Genomic DNA, 22,993 nt, shown 5'->3' on the forward strand with positions numbered 1-22,993 from the left:
TCTCTGGCCCTGGAGAGTTCCTGGCTGGAAGCCATGAATGGCGGCAGGTCCAATAATTTGGAGAGGCAGGTATAGCTGTGCCAAGAAGTGAGGGGAGTTGTTTGGAGCCTGACCAGGCACTCCTGCTCATGGGAAAAGCCATCAAGAGATGGGCCCCAGCCCTTTGAGTGGAACACTTTAGTGATGAGATGCTCTAAGCTGTTAGGCTGTACTAGACAGTGACCATAGCCACTGAGGTCATGGGTGAGTTTTTTCTCCAATGACCTGCCAATGTCCAAAGACCCCACTATCTAAGAGATGTAACAGAGACAAGGGACAAAGGCATTTGGCCTGTCTAGGAAGACAATTCAGACTATAACAGCTGGCTGTAGAAAAAGACCATGGTGGCACAAACCTGTGAAGGTGGGATATGCTGCATACGTTCAGCGGGCTCTTTGAGTACATGGATAATCCATCCTGCCTTCCTTCTCAGCCTGACCACACAGGCTGCAAAGTGCAGGCCCTCCCTAGGGCCTCGAGGGAAGATGGCCTCCCCCAGCATCATCTGCAAACCTCATCTCCAGGCTCAGGGCTTCCTCCCAGGTGGGGCTGCCCCTTCTCGGAGCTCAATTTCCCCATCAGCCCCAGGCCATATATCTTGCCTTGCTTTCTCCTGATGCTTTATAGCTTGCTGGAAACACTGTTCCTTAGCACTTCGAAAGGTACCACTTGAAAGTATCTCAAGCTAACCAATGTGATTCTTTTTTAATTTGAGGGGGCTTATTTCTCCGAATGGCTTTCCTGACCTTAGGAGGGCATGCTCCCCAATATTAAACTTTTTTCTTTAAAAAGAGCACAAAAAATGACTCACATCTGTTTGATATTTAATTCAAATTGAATGGCAGGATAGGAACAAAATTGCACTGCAAACAGCCATAAAGCGTGATGTTTAAGAGAGCCAAGCGTGCTAGACCTGCAGAAAATGGAGAGAGAGAGAGAGATGGGGGGGGGGAATGAAGCCTGGGCAAAACGGGGCATCTCCTGCCCAGAGAGTGAAGCAGTAATGGCACCGAGAGAGGAGGAGGTGGGAGAAGGAGACAGTGTACACTGGAGGCTGTGGAGGGCGGCTTTCCAGACACAACAGGGTCCAGGAACCCAGCACTGGCAGCTGCAGGGAGGTGGTGTCATGGGGCCCTGCAAGGGCTGCTGGGTAGCTCTACACAGACGGCATGGGTGACCAACCAGGTGCTGCCCTGTTCTTAGTGTTCCTCCTTCCTGCTGACCCATTTTCCAGAAACATCAACATCCTGTGTTCCAGAGGTTCTCAGAGAACCCTGTTCCCACCAACTTTGTGTGTGGTCTTTAGGTGCCACACAACCTGTCACTGACTCTAAGCTCTGAGAGGCAGAGAGAGAGAGAGAGAGAGAGAGAGAGAGAGAGAGAGAGAGAGAGAGAGAGAGAGACCCTAGGAAAGACATGATTATGGCCTTTTTATCTCTACCAAGCTGTATTAAAATACAGTAATGGCTTCTTGCATCCGCTCCCAGTGTGAAAAACGACAGGTCACCCTTGCTAGGCAGACCTCAGCCATGAGGCTCCATCAGCCAAGCTCAGAACTAGCCATGGGCTTCCCTTTATCACAGCTGGAGGAATGGGAAGTGAGCAAAGTCTGAGGGCAAGGCAGTTGCTAATACCACCACTGACCAGCTCAGCTGGTGGGGCTCACTCTGTTCTCTGACCCTTCACTTCCTCTTCTAGAACATGCAATGGCTTAGTCTTCTCCTGAGGCTACTTCCGATCTCTGTGGTGATTAAAAAAATAATAGTTTGCTTTTGAATGGTAAAATCATTTCATTTTTAAAGACATTTTCACTCCTCTTGTTTTCTTGCTCCAACCAGCACCTGAGTAGAGGGGACCAGAATGCTTTTCGTGTAGGAGGGTGCTGAGGCTCTCTCATAAGTGTTGGTTGTTAAAGATTATGAGATGACAGCCTAGAGAGATGGCTCAGCCATCAGGAGCACTTCCTGTCCTTACAGAGGACCAAGTTCAGTTCCCAGCACCTGCATGGTGGCTCATACCATTCATAATGTCAGTTTCAGGGGATCATAAGGCATGCATGTACTTCATGCACTGACACACATGCGAATCACACATTTATATATATATATATATATATATATATATATATATATATGTGTATATATATGTATATATGTATATATATAAAGTTATTATATGTATAATAACTTTTTTAAAAGATCATGAGACATCTAAATAGAATCAAACCATTTAATTTAATAATAAACTATATTTGGAGGCTGGAGAGATAGTTAAGAGCAATGATTTCTCTTCCAGAGATCCTGAGTTCAATCCCCAACCCTTATTCTTTGGTTTTTTGTTGGTTTGTTTTTCAAGACTGAGTTTCTCTGTGTAGCCTTGAATTTCCTGGAACCCTCTCCCTAGACTTTGAACTCACAGAGATCTACCTGTCTCTGCCTCCTGAGTGCTGGGATTAAAGGCGTGCGCCACCACTGCTTGGCTGTATCTATGTTCTATAAATTTATTTTTATTTATATGCATGTGTGTGCCTGCTTGTTTGATGTGCACTATGTGTCTGCAGTGCTCACAAGACTGGAGGAGGTATCAGATCCCTGCAACTGTAGGAATAGGCCTTGTGAGCCAGCTGACATTGGTGCTGAGAATCCAAATGGGTTTTTGCAATAATAGCAAGTGCTTTTGACTACTGAGCCGCCTCTCTAGCCCTAGTCTATGTTCTTGAGAGTGTGGAGGGGATGGAGCCTGAGCAACGGGGCATCTCCTGCCCAGAGACTGAAGGAGGTGGGAGAAGGAGACAGTGTACACTGGAAGCTGTGGAGGGCAGCTTTCCAGACACAACAGGGTCCAGGAACCCAGCACTGGCAGCTGCAGGGAGGTGGTGTCATGGGGCCCTGCAAGGGCTGCTTGGTAGCCCTACACAGACGGCATGGGTGCCCAACCAGGTGCTGCCCTGTTGTTGGAGTTCAGGAGGCTGAGTGCTGCATCTGTGTGGTGAAAACGAGTACAGAACGGTGTGTACGCCTGTGTACCTTTCTCCTTCCATTCAACAAGGTCACCTTGTAGCGTGTCTCTCAAAACTGACCACAGTGAGAAGAATCACACCATAGCAATCGACATATGCTGCCGTGGGGGCTTTGCAGCAGAGAGCCAGTTGTTGCTGCTCACTGGCACTGCCCAACTGTAGAGGTTGACAAGTGAGGTGCATGGAGTCTGGGGGGGACCCTTCCTCCAGTGCATCTGTCATCAGGAGGAACTTGTGGCCTAGGCTTTCCCTTATCACAATGCTGACTCCTCTGAAAGCTCACCTCACCCCACCCCTGCTCCCCTCACAGCATCTCCCCTCACCTTAAGCCCTGGTTTGGAAGGCATGCTGAGATGCTAAGGTGGAAATACTTTTTTTTTTGTTTAGCAGAGGAGAGAAACTCATAATTGCCCTGTGGTTTCCTGTTACCTAGGTGTTTAGGCAGGGGTTGTGCAGAGGGCCGGAGTGGGGAAGAAGTCTGAACATATGAAGCTCTGAGGTGTTTCCACCCCAAATCTACATGGTCACTACAGAACCTACAGGCCCAGGAGAAGTAGAAAGGCAGCCTTCCTTACTAGCTTCCTGCCTAGGCCTCCAGTGAGCGTGCATGGGGGCCGTGTGGTTCTCAGTAATGAGGCCCAGTGCTGGTTCTGAGCCGCCAGCCTCCAGTCAGCCGTCAGTCCTCCTGAGGCAGATCTCAGAGTTCAGGAGCTGCGTGCCTGTTTCTGAGTGGCCTGTCTGGAAACAGCCCTGCCTGCAGACCCAGGGATTGTGATGTGAGGCTCTGCTGGGGGCTGCTGAGTTCAGTGACTGCTTGGGGGGGGGGCATTTTCATTCTCCTCAGCCTGGCTCTTCCAAGTCTGTTTTAACTGCTCTTGTAACAGCTTTATCAAGGCTTCGCCGAGGGTCTGCTCATCCTTGTGCTTTGAAGTCTGCTCCTACCCCACCCAAATCTTCCTCCTAGCTTACCCTCCTGCCTTCAGGCCCTTACTAGAGTCCTACTGGGAGCTATAGACATGTCTGAAAGTGTTTCTGCCACATATAGGGTTCTTCTGGTGGGAAATTCTAGCAAGCAGACATCTAAAATGGGGTACTGACTCCTGTGGAGATGAGTACTTCTGCTCACAGTCCCCTTTGAGTGCTCCGGCAGCAATGAGCTGGCCAGTAAAGGGCTCTTCTCAGCAGGAGCAGCCAGGGATCTTTCTGGAAGGATCTGTAGCTAATTTGATGGCTGGCACTTAGTGCACGGTCCATGTACTAAGTTGTTTTTACATATTGGGGTTTTCCATCTTCATAGAGGTGAGGTAGGGACTCACAGTATTCTCATTTTAGATGAGGAAATGGTAGCATGTGTAATAATAAAGTTTCTAGAATAGTAGGAAACAGTGAGGGTTTGGGTATTGGTCTTCTTTGGACACCTCTCTCTGCTCTGTGCCCTGACACCTAGGAAGGGGGACCAAGGCAGGGCAGTATGGCATGCTGGTAAGGATGCTAAAGACCACATCTGACTCTTCCGTGTGTATCACTCTGCTGTACCCACCCTCTTTCCTCAGATGCTTAGGTTAGAGAGGTTGGCAACAGAGCTCCTGGGCAGTGGTGTCCTCTGTACTATGAATCCCTCTCTCCCAACATCACACTCTACTTAGTGGCCACCCTAGGGCCCAGACAAGGCTAAGGGACACTGGCACAGAGCACAAGGAGCTTGCATTGGAGTTTGGCTGCCCACATATCCACCACACTCTTCCATATGCTGCCTTGTCCTACAAGGTCCCAGGGCCCTTCAGGCCAGCAGTCAGTCTCAGTGTCCTTTGCCAGCTGCTCTTGCCAAAGGGAAGTGTACTGGGAGGTGGTGGGTCATGAAGAGGAGGCACACCCCACCATCGCTGCCTCTTTCCAACAACTCATGAGCCACCTGTGGTCCCAGCTGGCCATGGCAGTTGAGGATAGGGCCCACTCTGGTGTCACTTACACCCCTCCAGTTACAGGGCTGCAGCCAGCAGTGGTAATCATGTCCTTGCATGCCAGTCTCTGAATTCCACTTCCTCTTTAGCTGCTTGGCAATTCTCCCACTTGTGTCTCCAATTCCCCAAATTACATTTTTATTTTTTAATACTTAAGACTGTCTTTGTTTGCCTGAATTGATTCTGGATGATTAAAATCCTCTAAACAAGGATACTTATTAGCGTCCCTGTTCCTAACCCATCTGAGTCAGGCTCTCTGGAAGAATAGCATCACGACATCTGACTTTGCAGAGAAGCAACCCCAGAAATGTCAGGTCTGATTGTCTGGCTGAGCGCTGGCTTCTTGGGCCAGCCTCCGCTTTACTGAAGACTTCTCCAGCCCCTCACTCCATAGCTTTAAAAGAAAGCAGAGCAGACACCCTGGGCAGGCTTCCTTCCAGGAGTTGGAAAGCTGGACCCCAAGCCTTCTCTGTGTTGATAGTATACAGAGGGATTAGGAAAACAGCGGGAGGGAATCCCGTTTCTCCTAGAGTCAGGTCCACATGGTGTGTCCTTCATTCCTGCATGGATGTGATCCTGACAGATCTGCCCTTTCTTTGGCTCCTTCTTGTTCCCAAATGTTTTGTGCCCTTCGCAGCAAGCACCCCCCTCTAAGATGCAGGTGTCGTCATGGGGGATGGAGGCCATTTTTCTCCTGGAAATAAACACCAGAAGAACCAGGGAGAGGCTGGGATTTGGGCGGGTGAGTTGCGTCCTCTCTGGAGGATGGAACAAGCTCCCTTGCCAAACAGCTCTTTAATGCCCTTTCAGTTCACATGCTTAAAGAAAATAATTACACTCCTCTGCCGGGGCTCACCTGGCTCTCCATTGCTCACTTGGGATGCTTCGTTCCCACTGGAGCATGTGATTGGAAAACAAAGGTAAATGGGTAAATGGGAACATTTTTTTACTCCGTCACTCCCCTACACACACACACACACACACACACACACACACACACACACACACACACACAGGATTAATATCTGAGCCATAAAGCGTTTACAAACTTTAAAGGAAGATAATAACTTTCCTTCTCATGGCCCAGTCACGAGGAGGTAATGCATGTTTCCAATAAGCTAAAAATGTAACTCAAATAGTAGGTTTTATTTCACTTTAATCCGCCTGTGAGTTCACGTTAAAGGTAAGAGGAATCAGAGCCTTGCAATGTGAACCAAGTTCATTAAAGTCAGCATCTCCTCCTGGGGCTTAACTCCTCCCCCAGGTCTTGGCTAGATGGAAGGGCTGGGCAGCACAGGGTGACTGCAACCCAGAGGCCTTTGGCTGGAAGCAGAGGAAACTGGAACCGAGAGATGGAGAAGGAAGCAGGTGTCCCAGCTCCCACTAGTTTCTGGGCAGCAGAGGTAGTGAAGGACCTTCTACACTCAGTGAGGCTTGCTTGATTCTGACACCTTGTGACTGGTGGCAGCCTGGTGGGGGTGCAGTGGGTCGCTACAGAAATGATTCTCTGTCCAGGTCCTCAGCTTTACCAATCAGTCAGTGCGGGGCCTGAAACTGGACCCTTCAACTAAGGCTCCCTTTAAACGTTTATGGAGTGGTGCCCAGCTAGTGCTCCCTTGGTGCCCTGCTGGTGCTCTCTCAATGCCCCGCTGGTGCTCCCTCTGTGCCCCACTGGCAGAACTGACTGCTGCTCCTTTGTCTACCAACAAGTATTCTTTCAGGTTAAGAACTGTCCTGTCCAGGCCTCCAGCAGGGTGGCCTCCTGGTACCCTAGGCCTCAAGCAGTACTGGTGTGTAGGTGGCAGGCTGGCACAGCAAGGTGAGTCTGCTGGTGTGTGCCTGGGGGTGTGGACAGAGTGAGGAAATTTGGAGGGTGACTGATCTGGACTCAGTCTAGCCAGCTGACTCCTGGCGGCCATTCATTGCTCAGAGCCCTTCTTGGGGTCTCCTGGGAGAGCCTGCCTCCTTGCACCTCTATTGGAGGCCGAAGTGCCGGTGAGGGGGAGCTCTCTCCTTCACCGTGATTGTCACCAGCCACCATGCAAAATCCCCAAACCCAGGTTCCGCTTGAATCAGGGTATGAAGGCTTGAGGAGGGAGAGAAAGGAAACGCTGCCTGTGCTCTGTTTGAGGCAGGAGAGGGAGCGGCAACTATGTCTTGCCCTCCAGACTCTCTGGTCTTCTTGACCTCACTGGCTGCTTAGCTTCTGCCACTGTGGGCCTCTGACTGAGGATGTCTGCTTATGAGGTTTGCCTCGGACCTTTATCACTCACTGCTGGCCTCACATCCTGTCCAGCCCCATTCTGGCCACTGCGGCGTCCAATAGTCTCGAGCAGATAGAGAGAGTCAGCTTTGGAAGACTCACATCGACGGTGAGGCACAGGCTTGTGAGAATTAAAGAGCTTCAACAGGCAGGGCAGGGAATGACTTCCGAATTTCTTCCAGACACGGTCTCCGAGACGGCAGTGCCTGAGGCCCATCTGATCATAAGGGATTTACCTACTTATGGGGGTGTGTTTGCAGCATACATGTACTTGCAATTGAGCCCACGGGACCATGTATGCTCAACTTGTTCCATGAACTGGCCAATGCTAACTGACCCTCCTGAACACCTACTGTGTGCCACAGACAAATTTACATTCAGTGTCCATTTTACTTCTACAGTGAGCCTCACGTAGGAGTCACAGGTCCAAAGACCATGGGATGGTAAGTGAGTAGCATGAATTATAGCCCAGACAGCTTGAAACTACCTGTGTTGTATGCATATGGGTGTTTGTGTGTCTGTATGTTCTGTAAGCTTCCATGTGCTCATCCTCCTGGTCACACAGGCTGCCCTGCTGGGAGGGTGGAGCTTAGAACATCCATAAGAGATGGTTAGAAGGGACTCTGGGTAGGCAAGAGAAGAGACAGTGACGGCAAATCCACAAGCAGGGTCTTGAAGTTAACCTACAGATTCCAAGTGGTAGGAGAGTGGGGTGGGGCCATGAATCTAATAGTTCCAGTTTTTTCCCAAGGGAAGGGAAGTCTAGCAGTTTGCTGTCTTGAATATCTGGAACAAGCCAGGTGTGGATGGTGTACACTTGTGACTGAGCACTCGGGATAGGCAGATTCGGAATAGTGAATGCAAGGCTGCTTTGAGACTCACAGTGAGACTTTGTCTAAAAAAACCAATAAAACTAAAAAGAGAAGAAGAAGAAGAGAAAGAGGAGGAGGAAGAAATGCTTCCGAGGAGACTTTGTGAAACAAGCCAGATGTTTCCTGGCTCTTCCCCTTCCTGCGTCTGGCCTGTCATCCTCTAGTCTACTTTTCAGTGTGAGGACCTCACAGACACTTCACCCAAAATACACCAACCACACAGTCCCCCATGGAGGAAGTGTGCTGCTCTATCTCATGGACCCTTAGCAGAGGTGGGTTTGCGCCTTCCGGGAGGGGAGAGGATGGAGAGAGAGGATGGAGACAGGCACTCGGCAGCTGCAGCCTGTTCCCAAAGTTCTTCAGAGGTGCAAGGGGCTGCACCCAGAGACCCTGGAGCCTCCAGCCTTGGGTGGCCATGCAGCCTCTAGGTGTGCTTCTCAAGCTTTATCTGTGGGCAGCTGCTCTGTAATCACAGACTGGACAGCGCTCAAATCTTCAGGGACCTGTGCCTCCTTTAGAGTTGGGGATTCCAAAGCAATTCTGAGCAGTGGACTACATCAGCCTGAAGGTACTAGAGGTAGTTCCTCCTCTCCAGTGCCAGTAGTATCTCTTGTTTTACGAACCTAGATCTTCTGATACAAAAGCAGCTTAACACCTCCTCCATCCTCCACAGAACACTGGAAGCTCTTGAGCTCTGGAGCTAGGTCACTGGGGTTCAAGTCACCCCAAGTTCCATGTTTGTGATGAGCTTCAGGATTTGTATATTTTAGCTTCCCTGTCTTTGGCCCTGGGCTGGCTGGCCTTTCTTGAGTGCCTTCTGCAGGCCACTAAGCATTTTCCATGTCCTGCCTCCTAAGATCCTCTCAACTGTTCTGGCAGCTAGGTATGCTTATCTTCATGGCTTTCCAGAGTGAGAAAAAGAGGGCAAGACAGGCTACGTCACGTGCCCAAGGTCACCCAGTTGACAAATGACATGGCCCTGGCTAGACAGGTAACCTTCCGAGTCTTACCTTCCTTATCTGTGAACTGTGCTTGAGATCAGTGTCTATCTGGGGAACTGTGAGGATTGAATGGTAGTGACCCCTGGCTCCAGTGCTCGAGGGCTTACTACACCGTGACTTGTTTAGTAGAGGGATGAACATATAGGAAGTATCAACTTCAAATCTACCTAATGACAGGGAAAAATCTCAAACCCAACGAGAGGAGGGAGAAGATATAATCCCAACAGCTGTGATAAAAGAATTAAGTCATTTGTTCCTGAATGCTTATCTCTCCTGGGGCTGAGCAAGCTTCAGAAAGGCAGATTTTATTGACTTTGTTTATTCCTGGATTCTGAGACTTGATATACATTTGGCATGAGGTGGGTGTTTGGTACAAGTTCATCTAAATGAGGGAGGAACTTTGGGAGTCTTGGGGGCCATTCACCACATGGCCAGCATCCTATTAGGTAGACCATGCTCTCCTCTGTCTTGCCTCTGTGATCTAAGGGTACTCGGTTCATATTCTGTTGGAGAAGGACTTCCCAAGCATAGGTGTGAGTAGGTCTTGTCCAGTGTTATTTTCCATAGGGGAAGACATTCGGGCTGGGAAGCAGCCCTGAGCCCCCTATAGTCTGCCTTGGGCACAAAAGGGTAGAGAATGGTGCATGACAGAGGTGTCACAGATGTGAGGTTATGAGTCGGTTTGTGGGCAGCACTGTGCCTTCAGTATTTGGGGTGCCCTTATGCAGAGTCTGGGCTTATGGTAGTTACCTGAGTTTGTAGGGTTCTCCTGCCCTTACTTGAGTAAACATTATTTCTGAAGGGCAAGCAGCTGTTAGCCCTCTGCTCCCTTCTCACTGAGAAAATTCTGCCATCCTTGCCTGCCTGGCTCCTTAACAACCCCACCTGCATGTCTGATCAGGGAAGATAAGCCCTGGCAGGCATCTGACTTACTCTAAGTGGGATAACTCGGTTGACTTCTGACACAACCTTGCTCTCTAACCATGGAATTAGTTCTGAAAGAGCCTACTTCTGAAGGAAATGGTCTTTTCCTGAAGACATTTGCCCTCTGGTCAGCCAGGGCCTTGGTCCAGAAGTGACAGAGAATGGGAGAAGAGAGGAGGGAGAAAAGGAAGAAGAGGGGGAAACGGAGGGAGGGAGAAGAAATATCCAAGCAGTCCTAGTCTCTAGCTCCCTCCCGGAAACCTAGAGCTCTGCCATGCAGCCTTCCTAGAAATGAAAACTCCTACCTTCCTTCCCAATTTCCTCTCACACCTCTCCCATGTTTCCCGCTCCCAGCTCCACATGACAACATGGTGGACATGTGGCCCATTTGGGGCTCAGGGAATCCTACTGGGTATGCCAGCTTAATGAAATACTTTCAGTTTATTAAACACAGGCTTTCCTAAGCCCTGAGTGCCTGTGGGCATTTGAAAGCTGAAGTTAACCCTGAGCTACCACAAATGTCATTTCTCCATGCGTCCTTGCATTCCGCCGCAACCCTATGCTTCTGCTCTTAAGCAGCCTGTGAAATGAGCAACATAAAGTGACTCCTAGCCAGACAAAGGAGGAAATGGGGGGGTGATGCTGGGAGAGGCTCCCCAGAACCTCTCAGGGCCTCTAAAAGTATATGAAGTTCCCATAGTTCCCATTACCCAGAGCCATGGAGGGCACTTCTCCACCCCTGGGCCGCTCAAAGTTTACAGAATCAGTTCCATGCGAGTGGGGTGGCCAGCAGGCCTTGCATGTCAACTTTGTGTGTCAACCTCACATGATGTAGTTCAAATATTTCAAACCCTGTTTTAGCAAGACTTGCTCTCAGCTAGCAGGGCTGGCAGGGTGCAGTGTCTGGGGGTTCCCTCTGGAATTTTATTTCTGTTGCTCCTCCAGAGCTTGGCTGGGAACAGCTGTCTGAGTCCAGGAGGAGCCCTGAGGAGACCCCAAGAGATCATGAGTTGCCTCCCCACTAACAGGAGGAGTCTCCTTAAGAACGTTTTCCCATTCATCCGTCTCCTGGGCCTTGGGTCTGTAAATCAGGGGTGACGAGCTGAAATGGAAGTAGCAGACAAAGGCTTCAAGGGAGGTGCCCCCGTCTCTGTGGACTACCATCTGGATGCCAGAGAAGGAGATTCTATTGACAGCATTGAGGGGGACCTGCTCCAGGTACCTCAGTGGCAGCCCATTGACCCACACACAGCTCTTGCGAGACAACACCTTAAGGCAGAAGGCTAACAGATTGCTGCCTTTCTCCAGGTAGGGCTCCAAGGACAGATGGTGTCTGGACAGCTGGGGCAGCTGCAGCTGGATGTGGGTGTCCTGCCCACGTCCCACCAGCAGCCGACTGGTATCATGCTGCAGCCGCAGTGGGACTTTGGCAAAGACGACCAGGCCTGGTGTGGGGTGGTACAGGCTCACTTGCAGGACTGTGAGGGCCCTCTCCATAGATGAGATCCTGGAGAAAATGTAACAAAGATATACGCACTTCTGGGGTTTTCTAAGCCTAGATAGGCTACTCACTTCAGGGGCCCTGGGGCTGCATCTTGTCAATGAGGACCGTGCCAAGATGGACACAGTTGCTCTGCCCAAGCCAGGATGGAGTGGAGGTTGACATTAGTACTGGAACTCCATCTCTTCACACTCTGACAGGACATGTTGCCCATCCTCTCTGAGCTGTAATATTTTGTAATAAAGGTGTGCCCATTCTTCTAGGCAAGGGATAAATCTTACCAGCTTACAGGGTGGAGCCTGATAGTCTGCAGGCCATTTGGAGACAGTTTGCCTCTGCTTTACAGGAACAGAAAAGCAGTCGAGAGGCTTGCTTGTATCTGGCAGGCACGAACAAAAAAACCTTGCAGAGCCCTCCTCTGAGCCAGGTGTCAATCCAGGTGCTGTGGTGAAGCAGAAGACAGGCCTTGACTTTTGGGGGTACCCCTCTTGAGGGGGAAAATATGGTGCTTTCAGATGTAGAGGTATAGGGCAAATAAAAAGGTCCTGAACATAGCAGACACCTTCTCAGTGCTTCCCATGTCTCCTGAACATCTGCCAGAAGGCAGATCCTGGTGGAGACAGTGGGCAGTGGGAAAAGCTAGCTCACCAGAGAACCATCAGGGGCCCCAGGAACAGCACATAAGCTCCCACAGCTCTTCATCCTTCAGTGTCTGATGGACACACATGAGAAGGCCCATCCTATGGTGTGCTTTGTTCCTGCCTGGCTCTGAAGAACACTCTGTCACATCTATACACCCCACATGACCCTGGATTTGCCACTAATGTCAGCAGGAACCAAGGGCTGAGTGGGGCTCAATAGTAATTTTATACTTTCCCTAGCACCTGGCTATATATATAATTTTTTTTTCTTTTGCTAAGAATGTTTGTTCCATCCTAGACTGTGTGAAAACATTGCTCATCTCTCAAGGCCCAGTTCAAATGCTTCCTTCTCTGGGGAAGGTGACCTTCTCTATGTTCTCTAACATCAACTATAAGGGTACTTGGCCAACCCCTACTCCCCCACATTTGCATCTCCACCCCCAAAGTTCTGCAGGCTCTTGTCTTCCTCAAGCTCCTGTCTTGTCTCCCAAGGTCTCCCAGTGGCAGAATGTGACCTACCATGTAGTCCAAATAGCACTTGGCCACAGCAAATGTCTAGGGGCACATCTGCCAGGAAACAGGTAAGGAGACATCACAAATAATGGATGATACCCGGTCAGCTGTAAATGGGAGCTTGGTTCTTAAAGTCTGTGGGATAGGGAGCCTGTGCTAGATTGCCAACCTCTAGCCCTGTTGCTTTTGGAATGCAGTATGTCAGTGGGGGATCTGGTTGACAATGAGGCCTAGGCCCCCGAGGATACTCTTTCCTTAGCTGATAGACAGACACACATCTGGCCACTGCCTTTTGGCCCCAAAGAACACCTCTTCCTGAGGCAGGGTGTAGGTAGGCTGAGCCCAGGATCGAGGGCTGGGTACTGGCACTCTCAGGCTTGGTGAGAGTACATGCCCATCCCTTAGAAACCAATGCCATGGCCCAAGGATATTGCAAGTAAGCATGGCTCTCTGAGATTTCTGTCTGTGCTACTGAGCAGAAGCTTGTTCTCTGCCACAGTGGCATGTCTACAGAGGCTGACCTGTTTGTCTCAGATCCCTGTGGACCTTGGAGAACAGAAACCTAGACCTGTTAATGCCTACCATGACTGACACCCAGAAAAGGCTGGCTCTGGCCAGGAGTCCTTCTCTTAGCCCCACCAGGCCTCCCTGTGGGTCCCAGTCCCTCTGACCTCCACCTACCTTACAGCCGAGGTACATCTCTGCAGCTGTGTGCTCTCTCTGCAGGGAAGGACCTGGGTGAGCACACATCAGTTCTACTGCTCTTCCTTTTCCCTCTAGGAAAGAAATGAAAACGTCATTTTCCATTGCAGAAGTGGAACCCACTGCCAGAGTTGTGAAACTGGTAGCCCTCTGGGAGGGGCCTCTTGACAGCAGGGTTTCCTGGGTCTCAGTGCGCCTAGCCTCTATTATTCCAGCCCTGGAGACCACAGTGTTGAACATCTTCCTCTTCCCTCTGAAGGCAGAGGGCTGCTGGGCAGGGAGCTCCTAGATTATGAGGTTCCTTTCAAAGGTTAGGGGTTGGTTAAGGAAGTTGTAGGTAATAGTGAATCTCCAGGGTATCTCAGGTCAGAGCGAGACATGGAGAAGAGAGCGCATGGCCTCTTATGGGACTAGGCCTCTTTCAGCACAAGAAGGCCATCAGTTCATTTTGTTCTGTTTCTCCCCTTAAAATAACATCTAAAACGCTGTACTTCTTAATAGACTTGCTTGGTGTAGGACACAATGTGTGCAAGACCTCCTGAGCCCACTTTCCCCCTTCTTTATGTCCCGATCCCCTGGTCCTTTCTCTTAGGACCCTGCCACTGAAGAATGACTTGCTGGTTCAGGTCAATGAAACAATAATGATGACATTTTTAAATGGTTTCATTATATATGTTCTATATAGTTAAACTATGTACATTTTTATGTATATATTATTAAAGTCTGGATAGGTGGGAGAGTTACATATAATTACAGTGTTCCAAATTCCTCTCAACTGTCCAGGATACAGAGACATGAACTGAACATAGACATAATAATCTATGGAAGCATGGTCTAATTTCCTATATAAACAGTAATAGAAGAAGAATGTCCCCATGGCAAGCTAATAGATGGAGAATGGAATGAAAAGATACAATGAAGACTTGCATGAGTTTGGAAAGGCCGGAAGAGTAAGAGGACATCTACACAGGAGGGACCAGGACAGCTCAATCCTGGCTTGCACTTGGGTAGGGAGACTGGGAGAGGGCTGACATGCATCGCTCTCCCTGAGCAGAGACTCACTCATTCCAAGAAGACATGCTTTGGATCCCCCTGTACAGTGCCTCAGAGGTTTGCTCAAGGAAGCTCTGGGGAACTCCATGGCTACTCCTGAGTCTTTCTTGCCTATCCCTAGAGTTGGTGCTGAAATAACTGACTCCAAGGGCTCAGAGTTGACTTCCAGGACCACACAGTGAATCTGCAGCACAGCCAGGTGAGGACCCAGGGGGACTGATCCCCAGGCTCTAAGACCTGGCCATAGTGCAGTCTCTTGCTTGCTGGGCCATAGAATCCCTCTAGGTCATGCTCTGGGATCAATCTTTGGGGGTCTGGAAAGAGTGGGGCTCCTGCTCTGTCATCAGTGGATCAGGATAGGTGGGAAGGAACCAGGCTGCCTCTCCGAGCCACCGGATGGCTGGAAACAGGGTGTTTTGACAGGTGTTAAGCTCAGTGAATGTAGCTTTAGTACCTTCAGCTGCCCTTTCTTCAGCCCTCCCCAACTTCCTGTGCCCTAGGTTCTCCTGGTATTGAAAAAAAGGAAGTAAAACACTATGTCACTGCGAAAACTCTCTCCTGACAATTCTTGGTGACTGTCCGGCTGTCTCTTCAGGGAACTTAGGGTGGTAATAGTAACCCAAGAGTGGCTCTGAGGCTGTGGCAGGCGTGCTAATTGACTGGGGAGGGTGAGAAGCCATGTGTAGGTTGGAAAACTAGATTGGACCTCAGGCTTATTGCCAGGTCTGTGTCCCATTCAGTGAAAACAGCCAGTCTCTGGTGGATGGATAGATGACCAGAAGCTCAATAGCCATGGGAAGGTGCTTCAAAGGCTGCACATGCACAGCAGGGTGAGTCTGCTGGGCTACAGCTCACATGCTGCAGTCTTTGCCTACATAGAGAAGCAAGCCTCTCTTTTTGTGTGAAAGAGCCTCCTCCTCAGAGTTCTCCATGTCTACTGGCCCTCTAGTTTACATGATACCCCAATGATGCACAGATACACCTCTCCATCTGCAGACCAGGGCATGGGTCTTTGCCAACTTCTGAGCTTCTTCTCTGGAGATGGACACACCCTGCTACAGTCATGCCTGGAAAAGTGTGTGGGCATGAGACAGTCCTACGGGGTAGAAACTGGGGTTAAGAACACTTCCCATTAAGAAAGGGAAGTGAAACTCTCAGGTCATTCATCTGGCAAGAGGAAGTTCTGCCCAGGTTCCATCTTCTGGACATAACGGGAACTCTCTGGATTTCTGGGGCTGGTGTGGAGAGAACACTTAAACTGTCAGCTTCTTAGGTGGAAGGTGGGAGCCAAAGTGAGCAAGAAAAGAGAGCCAGGAAATGGAGGCACATCCTCCTGGCCTTGCTAAGAAGGTTCCCTTTGATTGGCCTTGCCTTACCTACAATGCCTCTGACTGGCTGTTGGGCATCTGGCATTGGACTCTAAGGAGCATTGTTTCAGTGCGATGTGTCCCCATCACAAGCCAGTTGGAGAACCCAGAAACAAAGTAACCACTTCCTTTGGCCTTCCCCTCAGGCTCCCATGACCAGGCATGCTCATTCATGTAACAGTGTGTGACCTCAAGTCGGGTACCCTGTCTGAACCTCAGTTTTCTGTTCTCTCAGTCGTGGGTAATTGGCTGCAGTTGGGAGAGCTAAATGTGTGCAAAGTACCAGGCCCAGTGAGATTTGCTGACTCAGCCTTAGCGGAACCTTTGGCTGAAGACCCAGAATACACCCTGAGAAGAGGGCTATTAGGAAAGACTGACACATGCAAACCTTACATTCTCAAAAAACCCCACTTTGTGATTAAAACAAGATAAGAGTTAAATACCCACCATGTGGGAACTTTACATGAGTTCCATTTTAATCACAATGAGGTAAAAGCAGCATGCCAGAAAGTCTCTGCCTCCTTGCTGGAAAATGGGTCCCTGCAACCCATCTTACAGATGCAGAAGCTGAGGCAAAAGCAGTCAGGTGACTTGCTCATGGTCATACACCTGGGTGGCATCAGACCACACTAAAGCTTGGTCTCTGAGGCTCCTGGACCTTTTCAAGCTGCTTCCTGCATTCAGGTGTTCCCTGGAATTCAGCTGCTGGCCAGCTAGTCACTCAGCTAAGGATGCCTGCTTCCAGCTCCCCGGCCCTCTTGGATGCCCTTGATGTGTTTTGTCTTGAGCACCTTTAACCAGTGACCTGCTTTTCGAAGCTGAAAAGGAGAACAGACAAAAAGCTTAGGAAAGCCATCTATCTGATGGCGAATGTCCTCATCTGGCTTCTGTTGCTGTGGTGAGAAAGAAAGGGGGTGGAAATGTTTTTTCTTAGCTTACTTTTCCAGGTAACAGCCCATCCCGGAGGGAAGTCAGGGGAGGAACTCAAGGCAGGAACTGAAGCATGGACAATGGAGGAACACCACTGACTGGCTTGCTCTCCATGGCAACCTAGGACCACCTGCCCAGGAGTGGCACTGCCCAGTAGGCTGGGCCTCTCCCACATCAATCATTAGTAAAGAAAATGCCCCCACATGCCGTGGGATATCTGCACACTGTGTGCAAATGTACTGCTGTGATTGGTGTAATAAAAAGCTGAATGGCCAATAGCTAGGCAGGAGGTGTAGGTGGCAGAGAGAACTCTGGGAAGAGAAAGGCACAGTCACCAGACAGACACAGATGGAGAGCAGGACGTGCAGTATGAGGATGAGGCAATGAGCATGTGACAGAATGTAGATTTAAAACATATGGGTTAAGTTATAAAGAACTAGTTAGGGAAAAGCCTAAGCTAAGGCCATGCTTCATTATTAATAATAAGTCCATGTTGTTGTTCGTGAGCCAGCGACCTGAAAAGAAAGTCAAACTGCACCCACAGACTTGCCTACAGGCCAATCTAATGGGAGGCAATTCTTCAGTTGAGGGTCTCTCTTTCCAGGTGACTCTAGTTTCTGCCAAGTTGACCAAAAAATAATCAACACAGGGAGGGAGCCTGGTTTCTTTGACTCCAGGTGTCAAGGGGGATCCCACTCAGACTGAGGTGAGCACAAAGATAAAGCAGGGCCCAGAGTAGCAGGCCCTGTGGAGCAGTGGTCAGAGATGGGGGAGGGAACAGGGAACAGGAATAGTTGGGTAACAATGGAGTAAGATGACCTGGGGGAAGCTGCAGCCAGGACTTGGCCCTGGCCACCCCCACCCCCCACTCCCCACCCCTCACTCACCGTGGGGCTGAGCATGGTTGCTCTAGGGTTAAGACCACACTCCCTGCCCCTGCCAGCTCTCAGGAAAGGTCTGAGTGCTTGTGACTCACGGAGGTCAAATACATGAAAGGGGATGGGATGAGAGGAAAGTCTGTTTCAGTGGTTTTGTTAAATTTCAGCCTGTGGTCATCTGGCTCCATTGCTTTTAGGTCTGGGACAAGGCAGAATCATCAGGACCATGATGGAAGGGTGTGGGAGAAAGGGGAGGTGGGGGAGGGAGGAAGGAAGAGCTAAGGATAAGATATGCTCTTCAAAGGCATGCCTACTACCTACCACTTCCTCCAGCTAGGCCCTGCTTTCTGATAGCCCAGTCGGATTAACCCATTGATGAGGTTACACCCTCATGGTCCAGTCACCTGTCACTGCTGCCATCATGTAGGGATCAGATGACTGGTGAGCCTGTGGGAGACTCTTCATATTTAAAGGAAGGTGTCCTGGAGGAGATGTGCCTGTGCCTGTGGTAATGAGGAGTTGGTGCATTTCTGGGTGTCGGGTGGGGCCTGGTAGAAAGACAGTGAGAGGCAGGCTCCTGTTCTGTCACTGACTCTGCTTTGCCCTGTCCTCTGCCCTTACCTAATAATTATCATGGCATATTTGAATTTTACTAAAACACATGATTCCTTACTAACTACCATGTCTCGGCTCAATCCTCCCAGCAGAGGCGGGTCCCACAGTTTACTCATCTTTGTTACAAATGAGAAACTGAGGCACAGCTAAGGAAGGAGGCGTCTTACTCTGGGTTTTCTACATGTTACACAGCAGAGCTGTCTCTCAAATCCAGATCTAATCTCCAAATCTTTACCCTCAACTCCAGTACTCTATGTCAACCCAAGCTGCAAGTGCTCGCTGACTGGGTGGGGCTCAGGCAAGTTGGAACAGCTCTGTGCAGGTGGGAGGAAGAGGGAATGGCTGCTATCCTGGTTCACACTTCTTCCCCTGTTCCAGGATTCATTATTAAACACAGCTTCATTGCCCTTCCCCATTCTTAATTTACACAAATTCTACTTAATACCGAATTCAACAGTGCCTGGAACCATAACAATGCCTGGGGAAGGGACCAGGTCGTACATACCCTTAGAGCATCATTAACTGACATGCTTGACGCCCTTTGTCCACAGGATGCATGGGTTGTCTCTCTGGCTGCCTGAGGAGGGATTGGAAGGAGGAGGAGGCTTCCCAATACCCTGGCTCACATGCCATCTCCTTTGCCTTTACTCACAGTATCCTGATGAACAAGGGACCATGGAGCAAGAAGGGAACCTACATGGGGTTTCATAGGCTAAGTAATGGATAATGAATGGAAAAGAATTCAGCTCATGGTTCAGGAGACTTGAAGTCTAGTAGCCTGATGTAGACATCTGGTAGGAGATTTATGATTTATCCTCACATGGGTGGGCAGGTGAGTGTACCAGACCCAGGATGAGGGCCTTACTTCATCCTTTTATCAAAAATGACTCCTGAGATATCTGACCCATGCTCTGGTAACCATTCATCCATTCAGGACGACAGCCTTACATTTGACCATGAGTGCCTTCCCCACCAAGCCGTGTGCTCAGCCCCCAATCGCCTCTCACAGGTCTCCTTTCTTGTATCACCACAGCGGCAGTTGCCCTTCACACACCGCTGCCTGGGAAGCCAGGCTCTGCTCTGCCATTGCTGCCTTCCCTTTCCTGTCAAGAAGTGAGCAAACTGCTCTTCACCCCAGAGAGGGCATCCACGACAGACCGAAGAACAGCTCCAGCTAAGCCTGGCATGGTGGGCCAATGCATTCATTAGGTCTACTTACTTACAGGGGTGGGGGTGATTCCCAAATTTCCCACCCAGTACGGGCGATGGCTTCCCCAAATCTGCACCCCCCCCCCCAACTGAACCTTCCATTTCCAGTCTACTCAGTGCCTCCAAAACCTCAGCAGCTGCTGGGTCAGCTGGGCAAGATCCTATGGAGCTGGGGGTTGGAGCTGTGTGTGTGTGTGTGTGTGTGTGTGTGTGTGTGTGTGTACTGCAACCCCAGACACATGGAGATGTTAACAAGCCCCTCTAGTGAGGATCAATTGTGGGTAAACACAGCCGCTCTGCTTTCAGGATGGTGAGGACCATGCCATGCCTGGAGGACAGAGCACCACCACCACTGTGGACTTGGCTCCTCAGGGTCTTAGTTTCCTCAACTTTAGAATAGAAATAAATTGCTCCTGCACAGCCTTCCTTACCCCACATCCCCAGCATTTTCATTAGTTCTTTTGGCCTAATGGAGTAGGAAGGAGTCTCTTTCTTTTCAGTTAAAAATTCCATATTAGAAGGTTAGGGAGATAGCTCAATTGATAAAGTGCTTGCTGCAAAAGCCTGAGGTCCTGAGTTCAATCCCAGCAACCACATAAAAAAAAGCTGGACTTAGTGGCACGTGCTTGTAATCCCAGCACTGGGGAGGCAGAGATGGTTGGATTCCTGGGGCTTGATGGCCAACCATGGCAGCCTACTTGGTGAACTCCAGGCCAATGAGAGAACTTGTTTCCAAAAAAATAAAAAATAAAAGGAGAGCAGCACCTGGGGAGAGACAGCCAAGGTTGCACAGGCACGCCCACACACACCCCTCCACCCCCCTCTCTTAAAAGCATGGGTCTCTTTAAGGGCTGAAGCTTTCCAGAAAAGATGACCTCACAATGTGATATGTGGTCACACGTGAACTTTCTGTTTTCATTGTGAGATGAAAGCCCAGCATAAATGTCATAATTTATGATAAACTGTATTTATGTGAGAATAAAGAGGATCTGAAAATTGCATGACTTCAAAGGCAAATTTTTAATGTGCCATAAAACAAACACACAAACAAACAAAACCCTTTCCATGGAAATGTAGCTGTTTCCCACTGCTTAAAGCACAGTATTGGTCTAAAAGCAGGAAGAAAGAAAAACCAGCCTCTTGTATATATTGCAAATTATCCACACATACGGTGATCTTAACCATCTTGAAGTGGTATTGCCCACTTTTGTGTGATAAAACACCCTGACAACAGGGGCCTCGGAGAAGAAGGTCTTATTTTAGCTCACAGTACCAAGTTACTGTTTATCACAAGAGGGAAGCCAGGGCAGCAACTCAAAGCAACCAGTCCCAGCACATCCAGTGACCAGGAGAGAGAAGAGAATGCATGCATGCAGAACACGTTTCCTCTGCGCCTGCACAGTCAGGGACCCAAACTCTGGACTGGAGCTGCCCACAGTGGGCTGGATCTTCTCACACCAATTAACATAAGCTAGACTCCCTCACTGAGATTCTCTCCCCTGCTGATCCTTGATTGTGTTAAGATGACAATTAAAACCAACCAGCGCAGTTACTAAGTATGCTTAAGCTGTTGTATTTACTGTCTCCAGAATTTTTTCCAAACTTGTTAAACAAAATTTCCCATTTCTTTCTCCTTCTATCTCTATGAGCCTGACTACTCTAGATGACTTCAAAGAACTGGAATCTTGCAGATTCAGCTTTCTGTGATTGGCTTATTTCACTTGACATAATGTCCTTAACGTGTATCCATATTGTAGCCTGTATCAGAATTTCATTCTTTTTTATGGTTGACTAATATTCCCTTGTATGTATTATCAATTTTGTTCATCCATCCACCTGCCAATGAATGTGTGGGTTGCTTCCATCTTGGCTATTGTGGCTCCATGCTGACATGAACATGGTGGAGCAGGGAAATTCATATATGTTTGAGTCCTTGTCTTTAATTATTTGGGTATGCATCTGTTATTGCTTGACAATGAAGTGTCTCCCCCCCACCCTGCCCTGCCACTGGCTCATGTTTCTTTTAACACCTGGCCTCCAGATGATTAGAAGGGAGCAGGTCACTGGGGATATCTTGGCCTGACTCTGCTGTTACACTCACACGCTTCCACTACTATGATGGTCCACCAGAGTACACAGGTCAAACAACCATGGACCAGTCCTTCCAAAACCACAGCCAACACATATCCTGAGCCTCCAAGTTGTTCTCTGAGGTCAGTTGGTCACTGGAACAGTAAAAGTGACACATGCATATGAAGAAGTGGAATCTGTAGCTCACATTTGGTTCTTAAGTTCCTTAGGAATTGCTGTGTTGTTCTCAGTCCTGAACCAACTCACTTCTCGTTACCAGACTGCATCATGAGACTGGGGTCTCTCTACAGCCTCACTGATAACTGGTATTTTCTATTTTTGATAGCTAAGGGGTGATATGCATTGTGCTTTTGATTTGTGTTTCTCTAGTGATGAGTAATGCTCATCATCTTTTTATGCATGCATGCACTTTTGTAAACATCTCTGGAGAAACAGCAACTCAAAGTCCTTTGTTAGGTTTTAGTTTTTGCTTCTATCACAGTGGCTGGCTTGCAGGAGCTCTTTACATAGCCTTTGGTCCTGGTACTTTATCAGCACTTTACAAATATGTTCTCTATTCTGCAGGTTGCCTTTTCATTGTTATGTTCTTCTGGACACAAAAGATTTTTAATTTTTGTGTGAGTGTGTGCCTGTGGGTGTTCATGTATTTGTGCGCTCCTGTGGTTGGAGGCCAGAAGTTGATGTTAGAAGTCTCTCTCTCTCTCTCTCTCTCTCTCTCTCTCTCTCTCTCTCAGATTTATTTATTAGTGTTCTGTCTGCATGTATGCCTGCACGCCAGAAGAGGGCACCAAATCTCATTACAGATGGTTGTGAGCCACCATGTAGTTACTGGGAATTGAACTCAGGACCTCTGGAAGAGCAGCTGGTGCTCTTAACCTTTGAGCCATCTCTCCAGCTTAGATGTCTTTCTTCATCATCCTCCACTTTGTTCTTTGAGACAGGGTCTCTCTATGAATTGGTTGGCACAACATGTTCACCTTCGCTCCGTTCCTTTTCCTCCCCAGCTGTCTTATTATGGATCTTACATCTTAGGGTGTAGCCAGGACCTACCACCAAGAATGTGCTGGTTCAGAGGCCTGTGGTGTGTAGAAACACCACACCCAGTCCTTTTTTTTTTTTAAAGATTTATTTCTGGGGTTGGGGATTTAGCTCAGTGGTAGAGCGCTTGCCTAGCAAGTGCAAGGCCCTGGGTTCGATGCTCAGCTCAAAAAAAAAAATTATTTCTTTGATATGTATGGGTGTTTTGCTAGCATATGTGTCTGCACCACATGAATGCATTGCGCATGGATGTCATAAGAGGGCATCTGATCCTCTGAAACGAGTTAAATATGGCTGTGAGCTGCCATATGGATGCTGGGAATTGAACCCAGATCCTCTGGAAGAGCAACCAGTTCTCTTAAGAGCTGAACCACCT

The 22,993-nt window shown here is 49.0% G+C and overlaps 1 protein-coding gene across 1 annotated transcript; it reads right to left on the bottom strand.

Annotated features, from left to right (window-relative positions):
• Positions 1-6,158: 6,158 nt before the first annotated feature.
• On the bottom strand, positions 6,159-13,587 carry Tifab (TIFA inhibitor). Its single transcript, XM_036189051.1, has 3 exons — positions 13,416-13,587; positions 11,862-12,022; positions 6,159-11,586 (listed from the first exon to the last, which is right to left on the bottom strand). The coding sequence occupies exon 3, from the start codon at positions 11,574-11,576 to the stop codon at positions 11,004-11,006; it is 573 nt and encodes a 190-aa protein (XP_036044944.1). The 5' UTR covers positions 11,577-11,586; positions 11,862-12,022; positions 13,416-13,587; the 3' UTR covers positions 6,159-11,003.
• Positions 13,588-22,993: the final 9,406 nt, after the last annotated feature.

Source organism: Onychomys torridus, chromosome 5 (genome assembly GCF_903995425.1).
Source record: "Onychomys torridus chromosome 5, mOncTor1.1, whole genome shotgun sequence".
Taxonomy (NCBI): Eukaryota; Metazoa; Chordata; class Mammalia; order Rodentia; family Cricetidae; genus Onychomys; species Onychomys torridus.

Coding starts and splice junctions, on each gene's coding strand:
- Tifab (XM_036189051.1), bottom strand. CDS start 11,576: ATGGAGAGGGCCCTCACAGTCCTGCAAGTGAGCCTGTACCACCCCACA.